Source organism: Sus scrofa, chromosome 15 (genome assembly GCF_054392235.1).
Source record: "Sus scrofa isolate SSC_HxYL_T2T_F1_AM1 chromosome 15, Sscrofa_HxYL_maternal_Yorkshire_Landrace_v2.0, whole genome shotgun sequence".
In the NCBI taxonomy this organism is placed as follows: Eukaryota; Metazoa; Chordata; class Mammalia; order Artiodactyla; family Suidae; genus Sus; species Sus scrofa.
The window spans coordinates 62,800,902-62,822,129 of NC_139397.1; the positions used below are offsets into that span (position 1 = coordinate 62,800,902).

Here is a 21,228-nt window from a genome sequence, read left to right on the forward strand (position 1 = left end):
AAAAAAAAAAAAAGTGGGCTCATGTTGTTCAAGGGTCAACAGTTCAGGATACTCAGTGAAATGTCAATTTCATATAAATAATGAATATTTTTTTACAAATTTTTTTTATGATTTTATTTTATTTTTGCCATGCTGGCAGTATGCAGAAATTCCCAGGCCAGGGATTGAACCTGCACTACAGCAGTGACCTGAGCCACAGAAGTGACGACAGATCCTTAAGGCTCTAGGCCACAAGGAAATTCTACAATGAATACTTTTTTTTTTTAGTATGAGTATGTCTCCTGCAATATTTGGGACATACTTTAACTAAAAATTATTTGTTGTTTATATGAAAATCACATGTAACTGGGCATCCTGTATTTTATTTGGCAACTCTAAGCTGGGAAGCTTTTCTGAATAGAGATTGGGACTTTCTCACTGAATTGCTATCAAAATGAATTTGAGAGAGTTCCCCTATTGGTGCAGTGGAAACAAATGCGACTAGTATCCATGAGGATGCGGATTCGATCCCTGGCTTCACTTAGTGGGATCCTGTGTTGCTGTGAGCTGTGGTGTAGGCCGGCAGCTGCAGCTCTGATTTGACCCCTAGCCTGGGAACCTCCATATGCCACAGGTGTATCCCTAAGAAGAAGAAAAATGAATTTGAGGTCAATTAAAAGTATCTCTAGGATGCACTAAAAAGCAAAATAAATTAAAAAAAAAAAAAGCATCTTTGCTCTTTGTAGTAGAATTGCAGCAGTGTATGGATTCTTTGTGAAAAATCTCTGTAGCACCTACCAAGAATTATGTCACATAAATTAGCTGTTCATTGTTTCTACATTGAAAATGGGGGTAGATGTTCTTTCTTTTTCTTTTTACGGCCACAGCTGTGGCATATGGACGTTCCCAGGCTGGGGTTGATTCAGAGCTGCAGCTACTGGCCTCTGCCACGCCATAGCAACACTGGATCCAAGGCCCACCTGCAACCTACGCTGCAGCTTGTGGCAACGCAGCATCCTTAAACCATTGAGCAATCCCAGGGATCAAACCTGCATCCTCAGGGACACTATGTCGGGTGCTTAACCTGCTGGGCCACGACAACTCTGGGATAGTTATTCATTGACTTAACCGACTAGGCAGAGATGTTTTAATCTCTTTATATCACCTAGCCTAATATTAGCTATTGCTAAATTTCACTGTAATAAAAAAAATACAAAGACTCATTTTATTTAGCAAGACTGAAAATAAAACTAAGACATAAAATCACACCTTTAGTGTTGTCCAAAGCAGTTTCTCCATCATCAACTCAAGGCAATTAATCCAGCATATCATTTGTAGAATGCAATATAACAAGAATCATTTCTCAGGTACAAAGGGAGTCATTCAGCCCTTGGGGCTCTTTGCACATAGAATTAGTTTTGACTATTCGATCAACAGCTTCCACAAAAGCAGAAATAAAGAGGAACGGAAATACAAACATGAAATGATTGGCTTTAACCGCTTTTAAAAGGAAACAACAGAAACAGTGGCTAGACCCCTACTAACTAGAACTAAAGAAAGCAGTGGTTAAGTTCACAGACAGCAGACACTCATCAGAATACATTTTATCCTCAATCAAATGTAAATAGCTAAGTCAGCAAGTATGATGCTCTTACTCTCTGTAAATGGTAAAGTTATCAGTGTTGAAAGATACAGAGACCTGTAGAAACTGCAACAGATCATTTATAAAACATCTTTTTTAGATCAGTATATAGGCAGCCCTTCCCATCCATGGATGCAGAACCTGTGATACAGAAGGTGACTTCATATAAGGGACGTGAGCATCCATGGATTTTGGTGTCCTCGGGGGTCCTGGAACCAGTCCCCTGTGGAGACCGAGGGATGACTGTATTGCTAAAATCCTTTCAGTGATTTTTTTTTCCTCCCTTAACTGAATATGATCACAGATCCCTCCGAATTTATCTTAGTCATATAAAAATGAACAAACTGTGGCTTCCTTTCAAACATCCTATCCTTGTTATTTAAAAAGTGATTAAAACCAGTACTGAATATGGATCACTTCTGTGAAGTTTAATGCGTGAGAAACATTCAACCAAGGTGACTTTTCCTTGGCAAATCCTACAAAAACTGAATTTTATAAACATTTACCTATTTTGATAGAGGTTCCATTTATAAATAGCAGCCATGACTTCACTGCCTGCCAAATGGCAGGCCATCACATTTAACATGTTTAGAATTCAAATGTTTGCAGAGTAGGTTTTCCAGGAAATGTTAAAGAAACAAAGTCAAACAGACAGACTGGTTAGTTGTCCCAAGTTAAGGAAACAGCCGAGATCCATGATTTTACTAATTCAGGCAGGTATAACCAGTGGATTTAAATGAATGGGTACTACAACAGTTATACGTTCTGCTTAAAGAAGCAGCAACATTAACATTGAGGGACAGGTGTCGCAGGACTTTACTGAGGCCCTTTTGTGATCTGGTGTAAGGGACAAGCCATCACAGGATGTCAGGATTAGGGAGATATTCCGGTTAAGAATCTGAGCAACTGTGCTATCCGACGAGGCTGAGATGTCCTCGCTCCAGATTCCACTAGTGAAGGAGTGCTTTCTGAGGCTTAGGTGGCCAGAGGAGCAGACGAGTATGTAAATCAGGGATGCTGGACGTGACCTGTTGTTCCTAAGGAGTGATGAACGGCATTGAAATGGGAGGAGCCCTAGTGTGTCTTGATAACTGATACCTTACCTAGGTCTCAGGAGACTAACCCCCTTCTGCAAGCACTTTCTTGCACATGAAAATCCATCACTCCCAGGAACATCTGACTGCCTGTACAAAGTGTGATCAGGACAAGGGTTTGAGAATTCAAGGTCCCAGAAATTAGAATGGAGAAGGGCAACATTTAAGTTAAGGGGAGTTAACCCTTTGTGTCTTTTGAGGCAGGGTGAGTGCTCCCCCAGCTCCTGACAAGCCAACTTTTGGGGCCGTTTGAGAAATCAGAAGTCTGGGCATGGGACCAAAAATGAGATGGAACTCTATGTCTGAAAGTATTATTCATAGTTTCACTGCAGTGGGAGGGGTACAGTGGGAGTCTCTTTGGGGTGTGTGTATGTGGGAGGGGGGAAGGCAGCTAAAAACAAAGCTAATAACAAATCTAAGCTAGAGCTTGTCACAAACAACACCGATATGCTTGCGAGTTCACTCCAGACACCACTCAGCAATCTGGTACGCCACCCACACACCCAACTCCAATTTCAGGATATAAAACCTTTTTCTCATGTTTGCCCTTCACCATCCAAATCTAATCAGCAGTGAAAACACATGTGAATGGATTCTGAAGCAGCCCTTCCAATCCAGGGACTGGGGCGTGAACTCTGACCCACACCCACATAGCTGCGTTTGGAGATTTAATACCCCGTGTGACCCCTGAGCCCTGGATTTAAAGACACGGGCCACCTTGTGAATGGGCTCCTGTTTATCACCATGTCACATGAACTGCTGGCACAAGCCACAGGCAGTCAGACTGGGAACTCTCTTGGACGACCCTTCTACCTTCCCCAGAGAAGCGCTTCCCTGGAGAACCTCCACAACAGTAAAAAGACACTTGATCTCAAGGAACACACACAATTTGCCAAGCAGGTAGCACAGTGGCTAGCAGACAGGACGGTCCCACTTCAGCAGCTATTAAGATGCCTGAGTTCTTTGTTCTGTCTTCTTGATGCTGAGTGGAACCAACGAACAGGTTAAGAGGAGAAAAAAAAAAAAAACCGAATCACAGAATAGGCGAAAAGTTTTAAAAAGATGTGTGTGGTGGGGACCAAACCCTGACTCTGGAAATGTAGTCAGAAGCCACCACGCTTTAAGCCCTGGGGCCAGGAGGGCGGTGTGTAGAAAAGCTTGCAAAACCTAGCACCAGATTTTCCTTATGGGGCTCAAGCACGCCTCTGCAGTGAGTCAGGTATGCCCTGCCAGGAAGGCCAGGAATGCCAATGTTCTCTGCAGCCATTTCTCCACAGCCCTACTGGCAAACTTACCAGCAGGGATTTGCTCAGTTGCTGAGCGTCACCCACTGGGAGGCAGGACAAGAACACTGGGCTGCCTTTTCCCAAAGCAGGGCAGTCAGGTCACCTGGAGGCATCACACCCTGTATTTCTCCCACGCCTCATGGAGAGCATCCCTAATTCAGCCAGCTTCAAAAGGGGGTGAAAATCAGTGCCTGGAGGTCAAAGGTCTAACCACATGGTTTACAAATCTTAACAGAAGTCGTGTAACCTCCTTACCTGCATAAAACCCCAATTCATCAATCCCTGCCCTCCCTTCCCGGGAAGGGGAATAGATTTAAGTCCGTTTCTTCTTTTTTCACGTGGAAGAGAGTCAACAAAGGTAGTGTGGAAGGGGAGGGCAACCCAGTTCGTCCTTTACAAAATCAAGATCTCTTTGAGTGTCACCTGAGGTTGTGGACAAAAACATTCAGTTCTCCTCGGTGCCTGCTTCCAGGGGCTCATCTTCTAAGCCAAAGCTCAGCTTGTCAGTGAGCCCCTCAAACTGCTTCCCCAGGCTGCCCGCAGAGTCCATGAACATGTTAGGGATGTCTTTGCCAAAGTAAATCTTGCTGTTGGAAGCAATGGCCTTGTACTTCATCAGCTGCAGATACTCAGGGGTCAGCTTCAGCTGGAAGAAGGAAAAGGAAAGCAGACATCGGTGGGGTCAGACTGGGGAAGAGTCTGGGGGGCAGCCGGTCGCTTCGCACGCCGAGAGGGTCTCCGGGAGAACCATTGCCCCCCGCCCCCACCCCTGTCTCTCTGTTATGTCAGTGACCGTGCGACCCCTCCTCTGGGGGAGGGTAAGCTCAGAGCCTCAAGGTGAGAGCTGAGAGTTTTCAGGAGTGTCCAAGGTCTATCAAGGCCCGGCTGAGGGAAAGGGAAGGCCTGGCCCACACAGTGCAGGAGTCCCCACTTCCAGCGTGAGGGGCGGGGCAGTGGTCTTTTAACCCCTGAGACTCTCAAGCACTGCAGGTCCCTCTCTTGGCCTGGCAGTGCCGGGCCTCTACCTTATTCGCTTCGGCGATTTTCATGGCAGTGTAGCACTCGGCATCGGCCTTGGCCTTCTCTCGGGCCAGAAACGCCGCATCTAGAGGGAAGGATGAAGTGAATTGAAGCGCAGGGGCTACTGGAAGGCCGGTCCCCAAAACTTTCCCCAACTGCCTCCGTGACCTTGGGCAGACTGCTTTTTTTTTGGTTTTGTTTTGTTTTGTTTGTTTTTTAGGGCTGCACCCGTGGCATATGGAGGTTCCCAGGCTGGGGGTTGATTTGGAGCTACAGCTGCCGGCCTATGCCGCAGCCCACAGTAATGCCAGATCCTTAACCCACTGAGTGAGGACAGGGGTGGAACCCACAACCTCAAGGTTACTAGTCGGGTTAGTTTTCCCTGTGCCATAACAGCAACTCCATGACTGCTTTTTACCCTGTGCTTTGGTTTCCTCATTTATAAAACCAGGGAAAGGGCGTTTTTTCCTGTTTCACAAGTCGTGAAACCCAAGATGCAGAAGTGCTCTGACAGCGGCTCCCTGTGGGGAGGAAAAGCTATGGTCAAGGCTGCTGCTGTGCAGGACAATGTTGCCCTCTGATAGCACCTTGGAAAGACACTGCGGCCCAGAGATACTTCCTCTTCCTACCTGCTTACTCCTTTGGTGGCCTGGGAGGAGGGGGGTGGGACCCCGCCCCAACCTCCAGCCTCGGCCCTCTCCCCTCTTGTGGTGCTACACAGCAAAAGCGAGAGAAACCTTAAGAAGGCTCTGGATCTGGCATGAGGTAGATCTGCCCTGAAACCAACAGCCACAAAAAACCAGTTCAGCCCTGCTCCAACTTCATTTTCCTTTTATTTCTCTCAATCATTTCAGAAAGGCTGTAATTAGCGGTGGTTAAGCAGGCACAACTCTAAGGGAATTACATGCCATGGTCCAGAATTATACTTGTTTGAATTAAGACCCCTGTTCTATCCAAGCAAAATGCTTCCTTAGTCTGCTGAGACCAGCTTTTGGTCAAGCTGATGCAAACTTTTTGATATTTCCTCTCTGGCCTCCGGAAGCAGGCCAGCCTTGTGTGGAAACATCTGTAGCAAAAGCCTGGGAAGGAAGGTGGGTTTGAGGGTGCATGGCCTCAGCAGCGTGCTGGGGGGCGGGAGCCTGCAGGCTGGCTGGGGTTCTGGCTGCAAGTGGCCAACTCAGCTGGCCTTAGCACCTGCTCATCTGTATTTACAGGAAATAAAAATGTGTTGTTTGGGAGTTCCCTGGTGGTCTAGTGGGTTAAGAATTGGTGTTGTCACTGCTGTGGTACAGTTTGATCCCTGGCCTGGGAACTTCTGCAGGCCACAGATGCAGCCAAAAAAAAAAAAAAAAAAAAAAGGTGCTAAGAACTCCTGAGTGAGGAGCTGCTATTCTGTAGAATCCTAAGTAGCTCTTCCCTGGGCCTCTGCAAAGCCTGACAGGCCCCGTCATGATTATAAATGGACATAGCACTTTGTAGCCTGTAGCTGGGCCCTAAGATCCCGTTTCTGGCCTAGAATTTGTGTGATATAAGGCACCACATGGAGAAGGTGGGGTTGAGGTGAGGGCTTAGGGGCAGGGAACTGAAGGCGAGTGATATTCAGAAAAGTGGCACAGGAATTCCTACTGTGGCGCAATGGGATCTGCGGCATCTATGGAGCACTGGCTTTGATTCCTAGCCAGGCATGTGGGTTAAGGATCTGGCATTGCTATAGCTATGGCTTAGGTTGTGACTGTGGCTCGGATCTGATCCCTGGCCTAGGAACTCCATATGCTGCAGGGCGGCCAATAAAGAAAAAGAAGTGGCACAGAAAGCACTTCTCTTCCGCTTGTCTTTTTGGTGCTGAAAGGTGTCTTCACACCCACAGGGACCCGGAGAGACCAAAGCTGCGGAGTTCATGGACTCTGAGGAGGGGGAGGGGAAGGCAGCAGGGAACAAGTTGCTGCTCTGACCTGGCTCCTCCATTTACTTCTGAGGCCAGGCTGTGAACCCAAGACCGCAGGGACCATGTGACTGCCTTTCCTTCTAGCCCCGCCTAGCTAATGTCTGTTGAATGAGTGACTCTCTCTGATGTGGAAGATGAATGCCAGCCTGGCCCCAATCTCCCCCAATCTCGAATCAGAGCACAGAGAAAATGTGATGCTCCAAAGAAATTGTGATATCCGGAGTTCCCGTCATGGCTCAGTAGAAACGAATCCGACTAGGAACCATGAGGTTGTGAGTTCAATCCCTGGTCTCGCTCAGGCGGTTATGGATCCAGCATTGCCTTGACCTGTGGTGTAGGTCGAAGACGCAGCTCGGATCTGGCATTGCTGTGGTGTAGGCCGGTGGCTACAGCTCTGATTCGACCCCTAGCTTGGGAACCTCCATATGCCATGGATGCAGGCCCTAAAAAGATGAAAAAAAAAAAAAAAAAAGAAACCGTGACATCCGAGGAGAGCTTAAGGAGTAAGGGAAAGGACTCTCCCACCCACTGGTGGCTGAGTGGGGCCTGAGGAAAAGGCAGGCTCAGTTTTCACCTTTGCTCACCTTCGATTTCTGAAATCTTCTTCTCCGTCTCCTTCTCCATCACCTTCTGCCCGTAGGTGATTTCTGCAACCTGAGCCACTTTCTCTGCCTCTGTGTTAATCAAGTTGAGGAAAGGCTTAGAGCGCTGACACTTCAAAAAAGTTTGACTCCAAGCACCTTTCACTTGACCCGAGGGTCTGCTGCAGGGCATGGGTGAGCTCTAGAGAAGAGCCACTGGCTTGGGGGAGAGCCATGGCAGGCCGCAGGGGCAGGGATGGAACGGGGTGTCAGCGCCAGGCAATGCCCAGGGGACCTGGGCCAAAGGGAAGAGTCCTTCCTTTGACAAGGAGCAAACCCTTTAAGTCACAGGGTATTTCTTCCAAAGGAATTTTTTAAGCACTAAGGCACTCTCTAAAAAGTTTCCTCCGGCTGCTGCACTTTAGGAGGTAGCTAGGGTTGTGGCCAATAGTCTAGTGCAGTGGTGCAGAACCCAGGTTCGGGAACAGAGTCGCTGGATTTGAACCCCATTTCCACCACTTCTTCACCTTGTGACCTTGGGCGGTGATTTAACCTCTCCGGCTTTAGCTCCATGAAATGAGATTAATGAGGGTGCCTTCCTCATGTGGGGGTTTTGAGGGGTGAGGTGATTCACACACAAGGCTGCTCATAGGAAAGGCTGGGTGAGCGCTGTTATTATGGGGAATTCTGAATGAACAGGAAGGGTTCCTATATGGAAACTCAAAACTTTTGACCCCTGGCCATGATCTGGCAGTTTCAGCTATGCTTCCGGGGTGATAAGTGCCACCCCTGCATGTGGTGGGGCTTTGGAGGACCCCGCTCCAGGCTTCCCTGAATGTCCCCATCCTCCCTAGCCCCTCTGCGCTGAAAGGGGGTCCCAGAAGCACATTCAGACCAATGAGGGCCTTCTTCCGCTCTGTCTCGGCCTCCTTCTCCACCACCTTCTGCTTCTGGGCTGCAATGAGAAGCTTTGTCTTCTCACTTTCCCTGGAGGGGAGAAAAGTGTGCATTGGGAGGCCACTGGAGATGAGCTTCCACAGAAATTCCACTGTCCGGGGAGAAGCCAAACTCTCCCACCGAGGGAGGCAAGCTGTGATTTCCTCCTCTCTGCTGGGAGGCTTTTTTGTTTTTTTAAAATTTTTAATTTTTTGGCCATGCCTGCAGCATGTGGAAGTTCCCCATCCAAGGATAGAACCCATGCCACAGCAGTAGCCAGAGCCACAGCAGTGACAATGCCAGATCCTTAACCCACTGAGCCACTAGGGAACTCCTGAAAGGCCGTTTAACGTTTCAGGTAAAAGGAGGTCTGCTGCAGACGGTCACAGGTCTCTGCGCCGCCCCCAAAACTCATGCAGGAAATAAAGCATAATTTACTATAGTAAAGGGCACCCGCCTGCCCACTCAATTGCCCTCCCCTGTCTGGCATGAGCCATGAAGCTCGAATTAGGCTCCCTGGCCCTTTTAAGAGCGTTGCTGCTCTGCGGCTCTCAGTCACAGTCATGGAGCCCAGGGGAGCGTCCCGCCACGCCTGCTCCGTCTCACAGGGCAACTGGCTGTAACAAACACTCAAGACGGGACCACACGCCTGGCACATCGGTTGCCCCTGGAGTGCAGCGGGGGTGCAGGTCATACTCACATCAGCTCATAGTTCCTGCGGATGGCCTCGGGTATGTTGGGCTTTGTCACACGCACAGCCTGGAGAAGGACAGAAATAGCACCTGATGGGAAATGAGGGTGCTGGGGGACCTGCTCCTATGGGTCCTGATCATCCAGCACCCGCTGCAAGGCATCCTCTGCAAAAGGGGCAGGCTGTGCCTTCCTGCGGTGGGGGTGCACCTTCCTGAGGGAGAGGGGTGCTCCCATCGGGGCGACGCTTACTTGGATGACAAGCCCAGGGGCCATGGAGGTCAGATCCTGCTGCAAAGCCAGTTTGAGATTTTCATCAATCTGATCTGGAATCAAGACAGAAAAAAAAGCAGCTGTTACGCTTTCTGGGCTTGGGGGCAGAGTGCAAGTCAAGACACTAGCCCAAGAACACACCTGGCAGACAAAGGGTCTTCCTCCCAAGGCTGTGTGCTCATCAGTGCCCAGACCCCCAAAGACCACCCAGCCCACCCCTTGGGACTCTTGGGGCGGAAAGCCCACGCCGTCCTGCTACATGAGCAGATGTGAATGTCCTTTCCCTGGGGCCTCAGGAAAATATCAACCTTGCCCAAGAGGGAATTGAGCTTTAAAAAGAAGAACAAACATAATAACCTATATGGGAAAAGAATCTTGAAAAAGAACGGATATATGTATATGTATAACTGATTCACTCTGCTGTACTCCTGAAACTAATACGACATTGCAAGTCAACTCTACTCCAATAAAATTAAACAAAACAAAACAAACAACAATTAGTGCCTTTCTTGAGTCAGGCAGCAGCCTTTTCCTAGAAAGGGCAGCAAAAGAGAAGGTGGGTGCCACCTTTCACAAAGAAAGGTGGAAAGGCCAAGTAGGTATTTTGAAAAGAGCCAAGCACATTAAATCTAGCAGTTTTAGAAGTTTCTAAAGGAAAAACAGACTCTGACGTTAAGGAAAGCCCCAAAGAAGACTAATTCCACTAGGAACTCAATCAAATAGCACCAGACAATTTATAGTTCTGGAAACGAGCCCAAGGCTTTTGATCTGTTGTTTGCTTTGGTTCTGATCCCTCTGTCTGAAATTCACACGGAGTCGTCTCATGGACAAGTGTAGGCAGAGCTAGAACTGACTGTTCCTTCTAGCTGTGACCCCATAACAGCAGCTCTAAGGGGCCCTCTGTGGCCTGGGCCTTCCCTTCCCTGCCCCAGGCCCAGGCGATTCCCGGTAAGATTCTGCAGGGGCCACAAAACCCGGCTGGGGCACCTAAACGGAATCAAGTCCCTTACTGTCAGCTGCCATCTGCTTTAAGTGGCCATTCTTGGTCACCTGAGCCCAAACCGGAGCCTTTGAAGAACAGCAGATCTAACCCCTGCTTTTTAATAGATGCTCAAACTGAGACCCATGGATGAGCTCAAGCTAAAATAAGGAACTTGTTTAATTACTACACTTGGATGATTAGGGTTTAAAACAGTATTTTATTCAACTGGCATGTCCCTAAGCAAGGGGTTTTAATGTTTCAAATACTGCCTTTGTCTTATGAGGCTTTTAGCACATACCGAGAAATGTGCATGAAGGCAGCACCTCGCACCTGACATGGGTCTAACAATTTTGACAGCTAGAGATAAACATTACATTCCAGGCGCTCCTTCTGTGGCACAGCTGGTTAAGGATCCAGCACTGTCTTTGAAGCAGCTTGGGTCACTGCTGAGGCATGGGTTCGATTCCCAGTCTGGCACAGTGGGTTAAGGATCTGGTGTTGCTATAGGTTGCAACTGTGGCTTGGATTTGACCCCAGGTGCAGAAACTCCATATGCCCTGGGTGCAGCCAAAACCAACCAACCAAACAAAAAAACATTATATTCCATATAACCTATTTTATTTTTTATTATTTTTTGCTATTTCAGGGCTGAACCTGAGGCATATGGAGGTTCCCAGGCCAGGGGTCTAATTGGAGCTGTAGCCGCTGGCCTATGCCACAGCCATAGCAACTTGGGATCTGAGCTGCTTCTGTGACCTACACCACAGCTCATGGCAACTCTGGATCCTTAACCCACTGAGAGATGCCAGGGATCGAACCTGTGTCCTCATGGATCCTAGTCGAGTTCGTTAACTGCTGAGCCTTGAAGGGAACTCCCATATGTCCTATTTTAAATAGGAGCCCAGCTCAACTTTAAGTGAGATGGCCTGTACCCTCCATAAGTTACTAACACAGCTGTTTATCAGATCAAATTATTTCTTTCTTTCTTTCTTTTTCTTTTTTTTTTTTTTTTGTCTTTTTGCTATTTCTTGGGCCGCTTCCGCGGCATATGGAGGTCCCCAGGCTAGGGGTCTAATCGGAGCTGTAGCCACCGGCCTACGCCAGAGCCACAGCAACGCAGAATCCGAGCCGCGTCTGCAACCTACACCACAGCTCACGGCAACGCCAACGCTGGATCGTTAACCCACTGAGCAAGGGCAGGGACCGAACCCGCAACCTCATGGTTCCTAGTTGGATTCGTTAACCACTGCGCCACGATGGGAACTCCCTCAAATTATTTCTGAGTCGAGGTAGAAACCGCCTACACCAGAGCCTCAGCAACGCCATAGCAACGAGGGATCTGAGCTGCGTCTTCGACCTACAGATGACAGATCCTTAATCCACTAAGCAAGGGCAGGGATGGAACCTGCAACCTCATGGTTCCTAGTAGGATTCATTAACCACTGCACCACAATGGAAACTCCTGGATAACATTATTTTTATAAAATGGGCGAAGCAGATGCATCAGAGTAAGCCGTGATGAGAACTGCAGTCAAGGAGGTCCCATTGTGGTGCAATGGAAACGAACCCTACTAGTATCCATGAGGACATGGGTTTGATCCCTGGCCTCGCTCAGTGGGTCAAGGATCCGGCACTGCCATTAGCTGTGGTATAGGTGGCAGACGCAGCTTGGATCCCAAGATGCTGTTGCTGTGGCTGTGGGGTAGGTCAGCAGTTGTAGCTCCGATTTGACCCTGGGAACTTCCTTATGCTGCAGGTGTGGCTCTAAAAAGCAAAAAGCAAAAAAAAAAAAAAAAAAGAGCTGCGGTCAGACTGAGAGGAAGGGACTAGAGAAGCACCTTCCACCTTTAAGGAACAGCTTCTCCTTTACAGATGCAAATGCATTTTAAGCAAAACAGTGCTTGCTGGCAAGCATGAGCTTTAAAAAGAAAAACAGTTCAAAGCAAACACTTCCCCAGCTCCTCTGAACATGAATTTATACTGAGCTGCCAAATTCATCTGTAACAGTTTTCTCTTGCAGAACATTTTCACATTTGAAATCTCTCTTCATGGAAATTAGAGCTTTTGTCTTTGGTCATTTCAAATGTTTTGAAATGTTCATTTAATGGCCCAAGTTCTAAAACAATGGCTAGAGAAAACTAATGATATTTTATGAAATTCTATTAATTTGAGGTTTAAAAAAAATTATTTTACTGAATTTTTCTTAAAGGCACATTGACTCCAAACCCAATAAGAGACTCCAAAGCCTATAAGGTGAATTTAGATTCGTTTTCTATTGTAGAAAAGTGAGAAGTGCTTCAGAAGGCTGTTTGCTTAATTGAGATCACTGGCACTGACAGTGATTCCGTCTCTGTTCCACATAATGTTCTCACTCAGAGTCCTATTAATGAAGAATCTTTTTTTTTTTTTTTTGGTCTTTTTGCTATTTCTTGGGCCGCTCCCACAGCATATGGAGGTTCCCAGGCTAGGGGTCCAATTGGAGCTGTAGCTGCCAGCCTACACCAGAGCCACAGCAACATGCGATCCAAGCCGTGTCTGCGACCTACACCACAGCTCACGGCAATGCCGGATGGTTACCCCACTGAGCAAGGGCAGGGCAGGGATCAAACCCGCAATCTAACGGTTCCCAGTCGGATTCATTAACCACTGCGCCACAACGGGAACTCCTTAATGAAGATTCTTGGGAAAGGTCATTGTCCAGTGCTGGTATTAAGACTAGCTGTACCTCTGGCTGCAAAGTCGATTTGCTTTTTGCACTGGCTCCTAGAACACTCCTGACAGCAAGTTTAAACAGAACACTTTACCCTAAAAGAGCTACAACAATGACTGAAATGTTTCTTTCCTTTGCTCCTAAAGTCTGGCTATGTTTCCTTTAAGGAGGAAAAAAGGATAGAAAGTGTCAACTAAGCACATGAGTCCTTTTTAAGCATTTCCTATTCATCTGCACAGGTGTAGAGTGAAAAATCAACCAAAAAAACAAAAACAAAAACAAAATACCCAAACTCAGAGGTTCTAGGAACCTAAGTAGCTCCGGTTCCACTTCTAGGATTAAACATGACCCCTGCCGTTCTCATCACCCTGTCTTGGTGTGGATGAGGCCAGAAGCCAGGGGAGGGAGGTCAGAGCTTCAGTTCTGCCACCAGCCACCCCTGGAACTTTTTCCCTTTGAGCCTTAGTACCCTTATCCTGAAAGGAGAATGCTGGGCTGGATAATCCCTAAGGTTCCTCTGGAACTGACCCTGTCTTCATTACCGGATGGTGTTTGGGGACAGTGGGAACACCGCCACCCCAGGCCTCTGTTTCAGGCCACTATTGCGCCTGTGCCCAACACTTAGGAAGATGCTCACTATCCCCATCTTCCTCCACTGTCACGAGCATTTCCTGGCATTGCCCCGCTCGACCGCCCACTCCAGGAGCGCCAGGTTCCCATCAGTCTCCACCCTGCCCTGTGGGCAGTTTGGAAGTGGGCAGCGGGCACGCAGGGCTGCTAGAGCCCAAGGCGGTCAGAGGAGGCTTTCTCACCAAAGAGCTCAATGTAGACCTCCTGAAGCGTGTGGACACTGCAGAACTGGTTCAGCTCGTGGTGGATCTTGTTGAAGATGAGCGCCTTGTCGTAGTCGGCTGTGTAGTTCTTCACGATATCATACACTGGGAGGAAGGAGAGACTCAGAACGAGAAGGGAAGGACTCACAGTGTTCTCAGACACAGCCACTGTCCCTTCCCGAGGGGCTTGATGCTGGGGGCGGTGTGTGTGTGTGTGTGTGTGACTGCAAGGACAAGGACGTACCTGCATGTGGGACCAGGAAGTTCACCACCTCGATCCTGTCGAAGTAGATCATCACGCCACCGCTGTTGGAGGAAGCAGGGACAGCGCAGTCACAGCTAAGCCCTGGACCATGGAACCTCTCCGGGGAGGTCGGGTAAGTGGGGGTGGAGCGGGGGTGTGTATGACTCGGCAGGAAAGGAGAGTCATGGGGGCTCAGAGGCACATGGCTCTGCAGGCAGGAGACCTTCGGAGCCTCTAGAAAAATCTCCTGAAAAATCACATGTCCTAGGAATATTTCCACAAGGAAAACAGGGAAACTTTGGGGGTAAGAAAAGAGTGGCTCATATTATTTGATGCTGCAGGGCCTTTTGAATAAAGCAATCAATCAAAGGGAAGAGACTAAAGAAGGCCACGGAGTTCTCAGAACTTAAAAATGTGGAATTCTATGGTCACGGTGTCTCAGTTTGTTTTCACCATCACTTTAGTTCAGCTCTTTCCCTTCCCCCTCAATATTCATTACAAAAAATTTTCAAACACACAGGAATGTTGAAAGAATTGTACAACTAATACCCATAGGCCAACGCCTACATTTAATGATTGTTAACATTTTACCTATTGATTGATCTACTTTTTTTTTTTTTTTTTTGCTGAACATTTCAAAGCAAGTTGCAGTCATGATACTCTATCCCTTAACACTGTGGCAAACATCAACCATTTAAGAATAATGCAGTGGCCTACAGGCACATCATTCCCAAACCTAAGAAAGTGGGGAGTAATTCTTTATCATCCAATACCCAGTTCTTCAAACCTCCCCCAAAGTTCCTGTCATAGATATGAACTGTGTACTCTCTGAAATCCGTACGCAGAGCAGGAAAAGAGGCTTTCCCAGAACCACCAACCTTGTGGGTACCCTGATCTTGGACTCTGAGCTTCTAGAACTGAGAGAAAATAAAATTCTGTTGTTTAAGCCACCCATTCTGTGGTATTCTGTTAGGGTAGGCCAAGATGACTAATGTGGTTTCCATAACATCTTTTATTGCTGGCATTTTGAAACCAAACTTATTTCTTTTTTTTTTTTTAATTAAAAAAAATTTTTTTTTTAAAAATTTTATTTATTTATTTATTTTTTTGTCTTCCTGTCATTTCCTGGGCCGCTCCCGCGGCATATGGAGGTTCCCATAGGGGTCGAATCGGAGCTGTAGCCACCGGCCTACACCACAGCCACAGCCACGCCAGATCTGAGCTGCATCTGCAACGTACACCACAGCTTGAGGCAATGCCAGATCCTTAACCCACTGAGCAAGGCCAGGGATCAAACCTGCCCCATGGATACTAGTTCTTGACCTGCTGAGCCACGATGGGAAAGCTGAGCGTTTTCTTGTGGTGTGATTTACTGCATTACTCTGTCCCTGTTCAGGGCTTCTTTACTTTTCCATCAGATGACTATCTTGGTGTTTTCTTTCATTTCCTGCCCTAGGGTCTCCCCTACCACCTTTCCAATATTCCCTACATTTCATTCTACTAAAGTTATTTATCTGCTAAGAGCCTTTATCATAGCATTCAAGGCCCTTCCCAACCTGTCTCCCTTCCATGATTTTCTCTATTGTCACTCAGAACATAGGGAGCTTGAGGGCAGAGAACTTGGTAAAACCACCAGTAGGTGTGTCCCCTCTTCACTCTCTCTTACTGCAGCAGTCAGACAGCCCTGCCTCTTATTTGGGCTTAACAGCTTTATCCTGGGCGCCTTACCTTGTCCCACAAGGTACATTCTTCACCTCATCTGTCTGGAGTGTGGTCTGGAAATAGGGGAGACATAAAATGCTGTAAGGTGGGCAGTGACAAACAGAGTGACTGCTTTTGGGAATCCCAGATAGCCTTGTCCTTAAATACTTATTTAGGTTGCCTCTGTTAAATGTGAATACCCCCACTGAATCCTCCTCACATACAGAGAGTGAGATTAAACCAAACAAAGGGACCCACTTGGCTCTGCTGTAAATGAACCATCATATGAACAAGCTGAGTAATAATGGTTTAGTGAGAAGGACCCTGGATTAGGAGTCCTAAGACTTGTGTTTACTTTTCTCCCTTCCACTCACTAGTCTTGAAACAGTAGATTCTTTATTTAACCTCTCAGCCTGTAAAACTTGCTCAGCCTATTCTCAGGATCACTGTGAAACTCAAATGAGATAATCAGCACGAATGTACTCCGAAAACCAGAAAGCACAGTAAATGGCAGAAGAAATCTACAGGGGCTGATGCTGATGAGGTATCCCAGGATATTTTCCTGGGTCAGTTTAAAAGTCATTTTCTAAATCTTTTTACTCCTTTTAGTTGGACATACTTCAAAGATGGCTAGTCTAACTGAGCCTGGCTTTAGATCTGTCGTAACTAATCCTACCCCTACTTAAGATGCCATTTCCCTTCACCGAGTTCAACTCCCCCCACCCCAAATTATGTTCACTTCGCTCAAGTTCAAATAAGAACCAGCAACACTACCATGTTTTAGTTCCATCTACCTTGGGAGCCTGTGGCTTAAAGCACACAGACATACATATCCAACTTTTGCTTTTGTGCATTTGGAACAGATTCTTCTCTGGCTTTGTCTTGAAGTGAAGACATAATCCCAGCTGGTATTGATGGGCCAAGGTAATAACCCCACTCAGTTATTTAGAGTCAAACTCTAGAGTAAATGGCTCAGGGAGCCTCATTCTTTATATCTATCTATATTGTATATATGGCTTATTCTTAAATGATTCCTTGAGAAGGAATTATACTTATCTACCCATCTAAAGACTAAATCATTCCAAATCATGCCTTAATCACCACCCCCAACTTGCTGTTGTGCAACCCTACCCCACCAGCCCAGTATACCTGCACAGACTTATATGATGTGATGAAAGGGAGCATGAGATGGAAGCCAGGGCCACTGGTGGACGTCAGCAGGGCACCACCTCTGCAGAAGAGGAAGAGAGAAGCAGGCTCAGTTCGGTGAAGAGGTGTCTATTACATCAACACTGCTTTCTCGGAAGCACTGTAAACATCTATTAGACTGACACGTGCTAGAGTCAGGTCCACAGTTCCTTTTCCCCGCTCTCAGCTCGACCCCAATATTCTAGGAAACCCAATGGTAAAACCTAAAACCATTATTTGTGTTTTTGCAGTGAAAAAAATAGGCAAAGTGGAATCAAGAGAGCAGAATCCATGGCTATACTTAAGACAGGAGAGGAGGTCTGTCTTATCTTGCCGCATCTGTTGAGCTGGTGGTGATCCGTAAGGGTGTTAAATCCAGTAATATGGTGATCAGTTGATGGTACTAATGTTTGAGTCCAGGGACACGAACAACCAAAAGAATAAATTTAAGTACACTTTATAAACCATCAACATATATTTTTTTGGCAGTAGAATTACTTTTCTAATCAAGTTCTATGTAAATGGCAGTAAATTTAAAAGCAGTATTTGGGGATGTAGAATCAGAGACAGGAAGAAATAAAGGGGAGAGGGGAACCCAATCGGACGTTTAGAACTTGCCATTGGCATCCAGAAAAAAAGCATCACAGGGCACAAATAAGAAGGGTTTGGTAAAGACTTAAAGCAAAATACTTGGTTAGGGAGGTTACTAAAAGGAAAGCAACTCAAGATTTATAAATGCCTCTTTATTAAGGCAAAGATGTATTTTTTTCCTTTTTATTGCTGCACCTGCAGCCTATGGAAGTTCTTGGACTGGGGTTCCAATCAGAGCTGTAGCTGATGGCCTATGTCACAGCCACAGCAATGCTGGATCTAAGCCATATCTGTGACCTACACCACAGCTTATGGCAACATAGGATACTTAATCCACTGAGTGAGGCCAGGGATCGAACACATACCCTCATGGAGACTATGTTGGGTCCTTAACCCAGTAAGCCACAATGGAAACTCCAATAAAGATACATTTTTTTTAAAAGAGTAATGAAATAAAGTGACCATAATGGGTTACTGTAAGAACCTAGAGTTTGCCTTGATGGATGTGAATCAACCTGCAGTCTTTTTCATTTTTCCTGAAATGTCAATTTTCAAGAATAGGTCTAAATTACATCAAGAACTGGTCCTCATTAGAGGTAAGCTTGTGGCACCAAGATGCCTAGAGAGAAGTAGGAGCAAACACTGTTTCAGATGATCTTCAAGGAACCTGCTTGCCTTTAGGTTTTATCTCTAAGTCTCTATAAATGTTTATCAATCACCATCCATGGCATCAACTTAGACCACTAAGTTTTACTTTCATGTATGTATTTGTGTGTGTGTTACTTCCCTCCCCATGGCCACTGACACAAAAGCTCAATCTAAAATCCTCCCCTATTCAACAAAATACAAACAGAGATAGCAGAATCTGTTAAACATTGACTTGGGAAGAGTCATTTAACAGGAAATTGCGCCTGCTGCTGCCTTACCTGTAATACACCCCAATATGCCCCTCTTCTATCTTGTGCACGGCTGAGAAGAGAGATGCACAAAAGAAACTGGCAGCCACAGCCACAACTGCTCCCAACTGAGCCATCAGTGAAAGTTTATCCTGGGGAAAAAGAACGGGAAAACGTGTGCCGTCCGACTTGAGGGAGAAAAGCTCTGACCCTGAGAGCACCTCTCCAGGCTGGGCGCTTGAAAGTGGTTCCCATCCAGCCCATAGTAGTATGAACAGAGGCTAGATCTACACCTCTCCTCATCCCTGCTCTCAGTCGACACTCCCATCCATTCCTTAACTGTGGAATGATATTCCCCACCTCCTGGAAGAGGCAGTGACTCCAGAAACAGCCCTGGCCCAAGGGAAAACCAGTGCCAGTTGGTCAGCGTTCAGAACACAGCCTTCTCTTCCTGTGAACACGAAGGGGCTGTCACCGGAGCCACTCATACTAGTAAAAGAGGAAGAGAAGCAGCTGCAGTACGTTGGCCCAAATTACAGAGCATGTCAAATGACAGGCAGTTGTGGCTGTGTAATTCTGGTCAGAGACTCCCAGTCCTAATTGCCTGCCATTTCAAAGGAAACCATTATTTACTCCTTTCAGATGCTGGAGCGACAGAGACAGCATACGAGCGGAGTTCCATGGCGGGATTCTCTGGCCTTTCATTCACTTTCCCAGTTATTCCTTTGGCCCTAAACAATGCAGGGCTCTGAGCAAGACTGAAGCCACACTCCCTCCCATATGCTTGACCGGTGCTTTGCACCTGGCAGGTTCCGCAAGCTCATGGTGAGAGCAGAAAGCGGGTTCTTCAGGCTGGGGAGACTCTGGGCTCCGGCGTCCAACTGCATTCAGACACCAGGACGCGAAAGAGCTGGCATCCAGGGACTCATTTCCTGAACACTGAACGATCTGCAAAAACTAGGGTAACTGACAGCGAGGTTCCCAATCGGGGTGCCGGGGCCCACCCGCGCAGGGCGTGGACTCTGCCTCCTGGGTCTAACTTAACTCGGGCGCAGACGTCTGCGAGGCGCTTATTTTACCGTGTGGCCTCCAGCTACCGATCTGCAGCTGCGTCCTTTCTACAAAAGCCCTTCCCTCCCCCGAAGTCACCCCCGCCCCACCTCGCGCTCCTTCCCTGCCCTTTTTGGAGAGAGGGTCGCAAGTCCCAAGAGCCCTGGGTCGGGGCTGGAGGCTCCGAGAGCCTCCGCTCCGTCCCGCCTAGGGGCTCGCGGGAAATGGAGGGGACAGAAAGGGGTTGCTTTCTCGCTCCCAAGGGAGAGAGGATGCTGTGCGAGGGCCTGGGAAAACGATGATCAGCTCCGGCCGCGAGCCGCAAGGAGGCCCAGCGCGCGCACTAAGAGGCGGGGGCCGCGTACCAGGCTGTCCCTCCAGGCGCTCCGTACTCGTCCGAACCCCAGTGCAACCTCAGAAGCCGCCACACCCCTCAGCGCGCTACTTCCTTCCGGGCCCGTCGCTTCGATGACGCCATTAGTTCACGCGAGAAGACCACACCCCCTTCTCTCCCTAGTTCGCCAGCCCCGCCCCCGCGCTTCGAGAGGTCGTTGTCCGAGGATTGCCGCCAGAGGGCGCCCGTGACTCGGTCCCGGCGGTCAAGACGACCGTCAGGAATTTCCGGGGTGGGGGTGGTGCGGGCACCTGGAGAGTGACCCCAGGGGCAGCACCAGTGGCTGCGGGAGCTGAGAACGAGGTGTCACTTTCCCAGGCTTTGACTTTGGAGTTTGCTCTGGATTCCCTTCCAGATTAGGCCAAACCTGTTCCTATTTTTTCAGAGCAGGTTATCCTTTACAACCTTCCTAATTCTCTGCTCCCCTTTTTCAAAAGTGCAGATAAGCACCATTACGTCGCTAATCAACAGACACTACTTTGAATTGCCCTTTATGCTTTTGTAGGAGCTTTGGCCTTTGAGGTCCCCGCAGCACCATAAAGCAGATTGAGGGAATTATCTTAATTTTAGTGAACAAAACGTAGGTTCAGTGAGGCGCGAGGATAGCCGTGGATGAAAGCCTGCTTTGCTCTAACGTCGGGAGCTTAAGGGCCTGGTAAGTTCTGCTGCTTGTCCGTACCTGCTCGCTAGGCTCTAAGTTCCCTGTGGGCTGGGGCTGCGTCTTCCCTCAGCATCCCTGGGTGGGCGTTTAGGTGCCTGGCAAAAACAAACAAACAAACAAAACAACCAAAAAACCCAGACTGCAGCGCAGTGGAACCAGGCCCAGCGTCCAGACCTTGTGTCTCCCAGACCGCAGCCTTCACTGGTCGACAGCATCACATTGGGGCATTTTTAATTCAGCCACTGAAGTTTTTTCGAAGAGACAGTCCACTTAATTACAGCCTTGGTTACAGGGAAAGCTTTTACACAGGGAAAATGGCACCCTGGTGGTGTTGGTCAGATTTAGGACGCAGGAAAAGGAAAGTGTAGGTTTTCCAGCCATTGTTGCTTGGGGCTGGCCTATTTCCAGCCCCCCACCCCCCACCACCCCTGGGAGTTTGCTCTGGGTGAGTTTGTGTTGAGAAGTTTCCTTATTTGTTAAGCCCATAAGTGGGCCGCAAGGCACTTCCTGAGAGTTCTGTGCCCACCTTCAT

At 47.8% G+C, this 21,228-nt stretch overlaps 1 protein-coding gene and 1 long non-coding RNA gene across 7 annotated transcripts in view; one reads left to right on the plus strand and one right to left on the minus strand.

Moving 5' to 3' along the window:
- LOC146395873 (uncharacterized) overlaps nucleotides 1-21,228 on the plus strand; it is a 979,457-nt gene that overhangs the window by 302,402 nt on the left and 655,827 nt on the right. The window lies entirely within an intron of this gene.
- On the minus strand, nucleotides 1,191-20,093 carry ERLIN2 (ER lipid raft associated 2). Of its 6 annotated transcripts, none has more exons than XM_021074571.2 (13): nucleotides 19,394-20,093; nucleotides 18,952-19,080; nucleotides 18,622-18,743; nucleotides 17,066-17,147; nucleotides 15,944-15,990; nucleotides 14,216-14,277; nucleotides 13,951-14,076; nucleotides 9,426-9,499; nucleotides 9,184-9,242; nucleotides 8,443-8,534; nucleotides 7,551-7,640; nucleotides 5,027-5,106; nucleotides 1,191-4,647 (listed from the first exon to the last, which is right to left on the minus strand). In XM_021074571.2, the coding sequence occupies exons 3-13, from the start codon at nucleotides 18,726-18,728 to the stop codon at nucleotides 4,447-4,449; spliced, it is 1,020 nt and encodes a 339-aa protein (XP_020930230.1). In that variant the 5' UTR covers nucleotides 18,729-18,743; nucleotides 18,952-19,080; nucleotides 19,394-20,093; the 3' UTR covers nucleotides 1,191-4,446.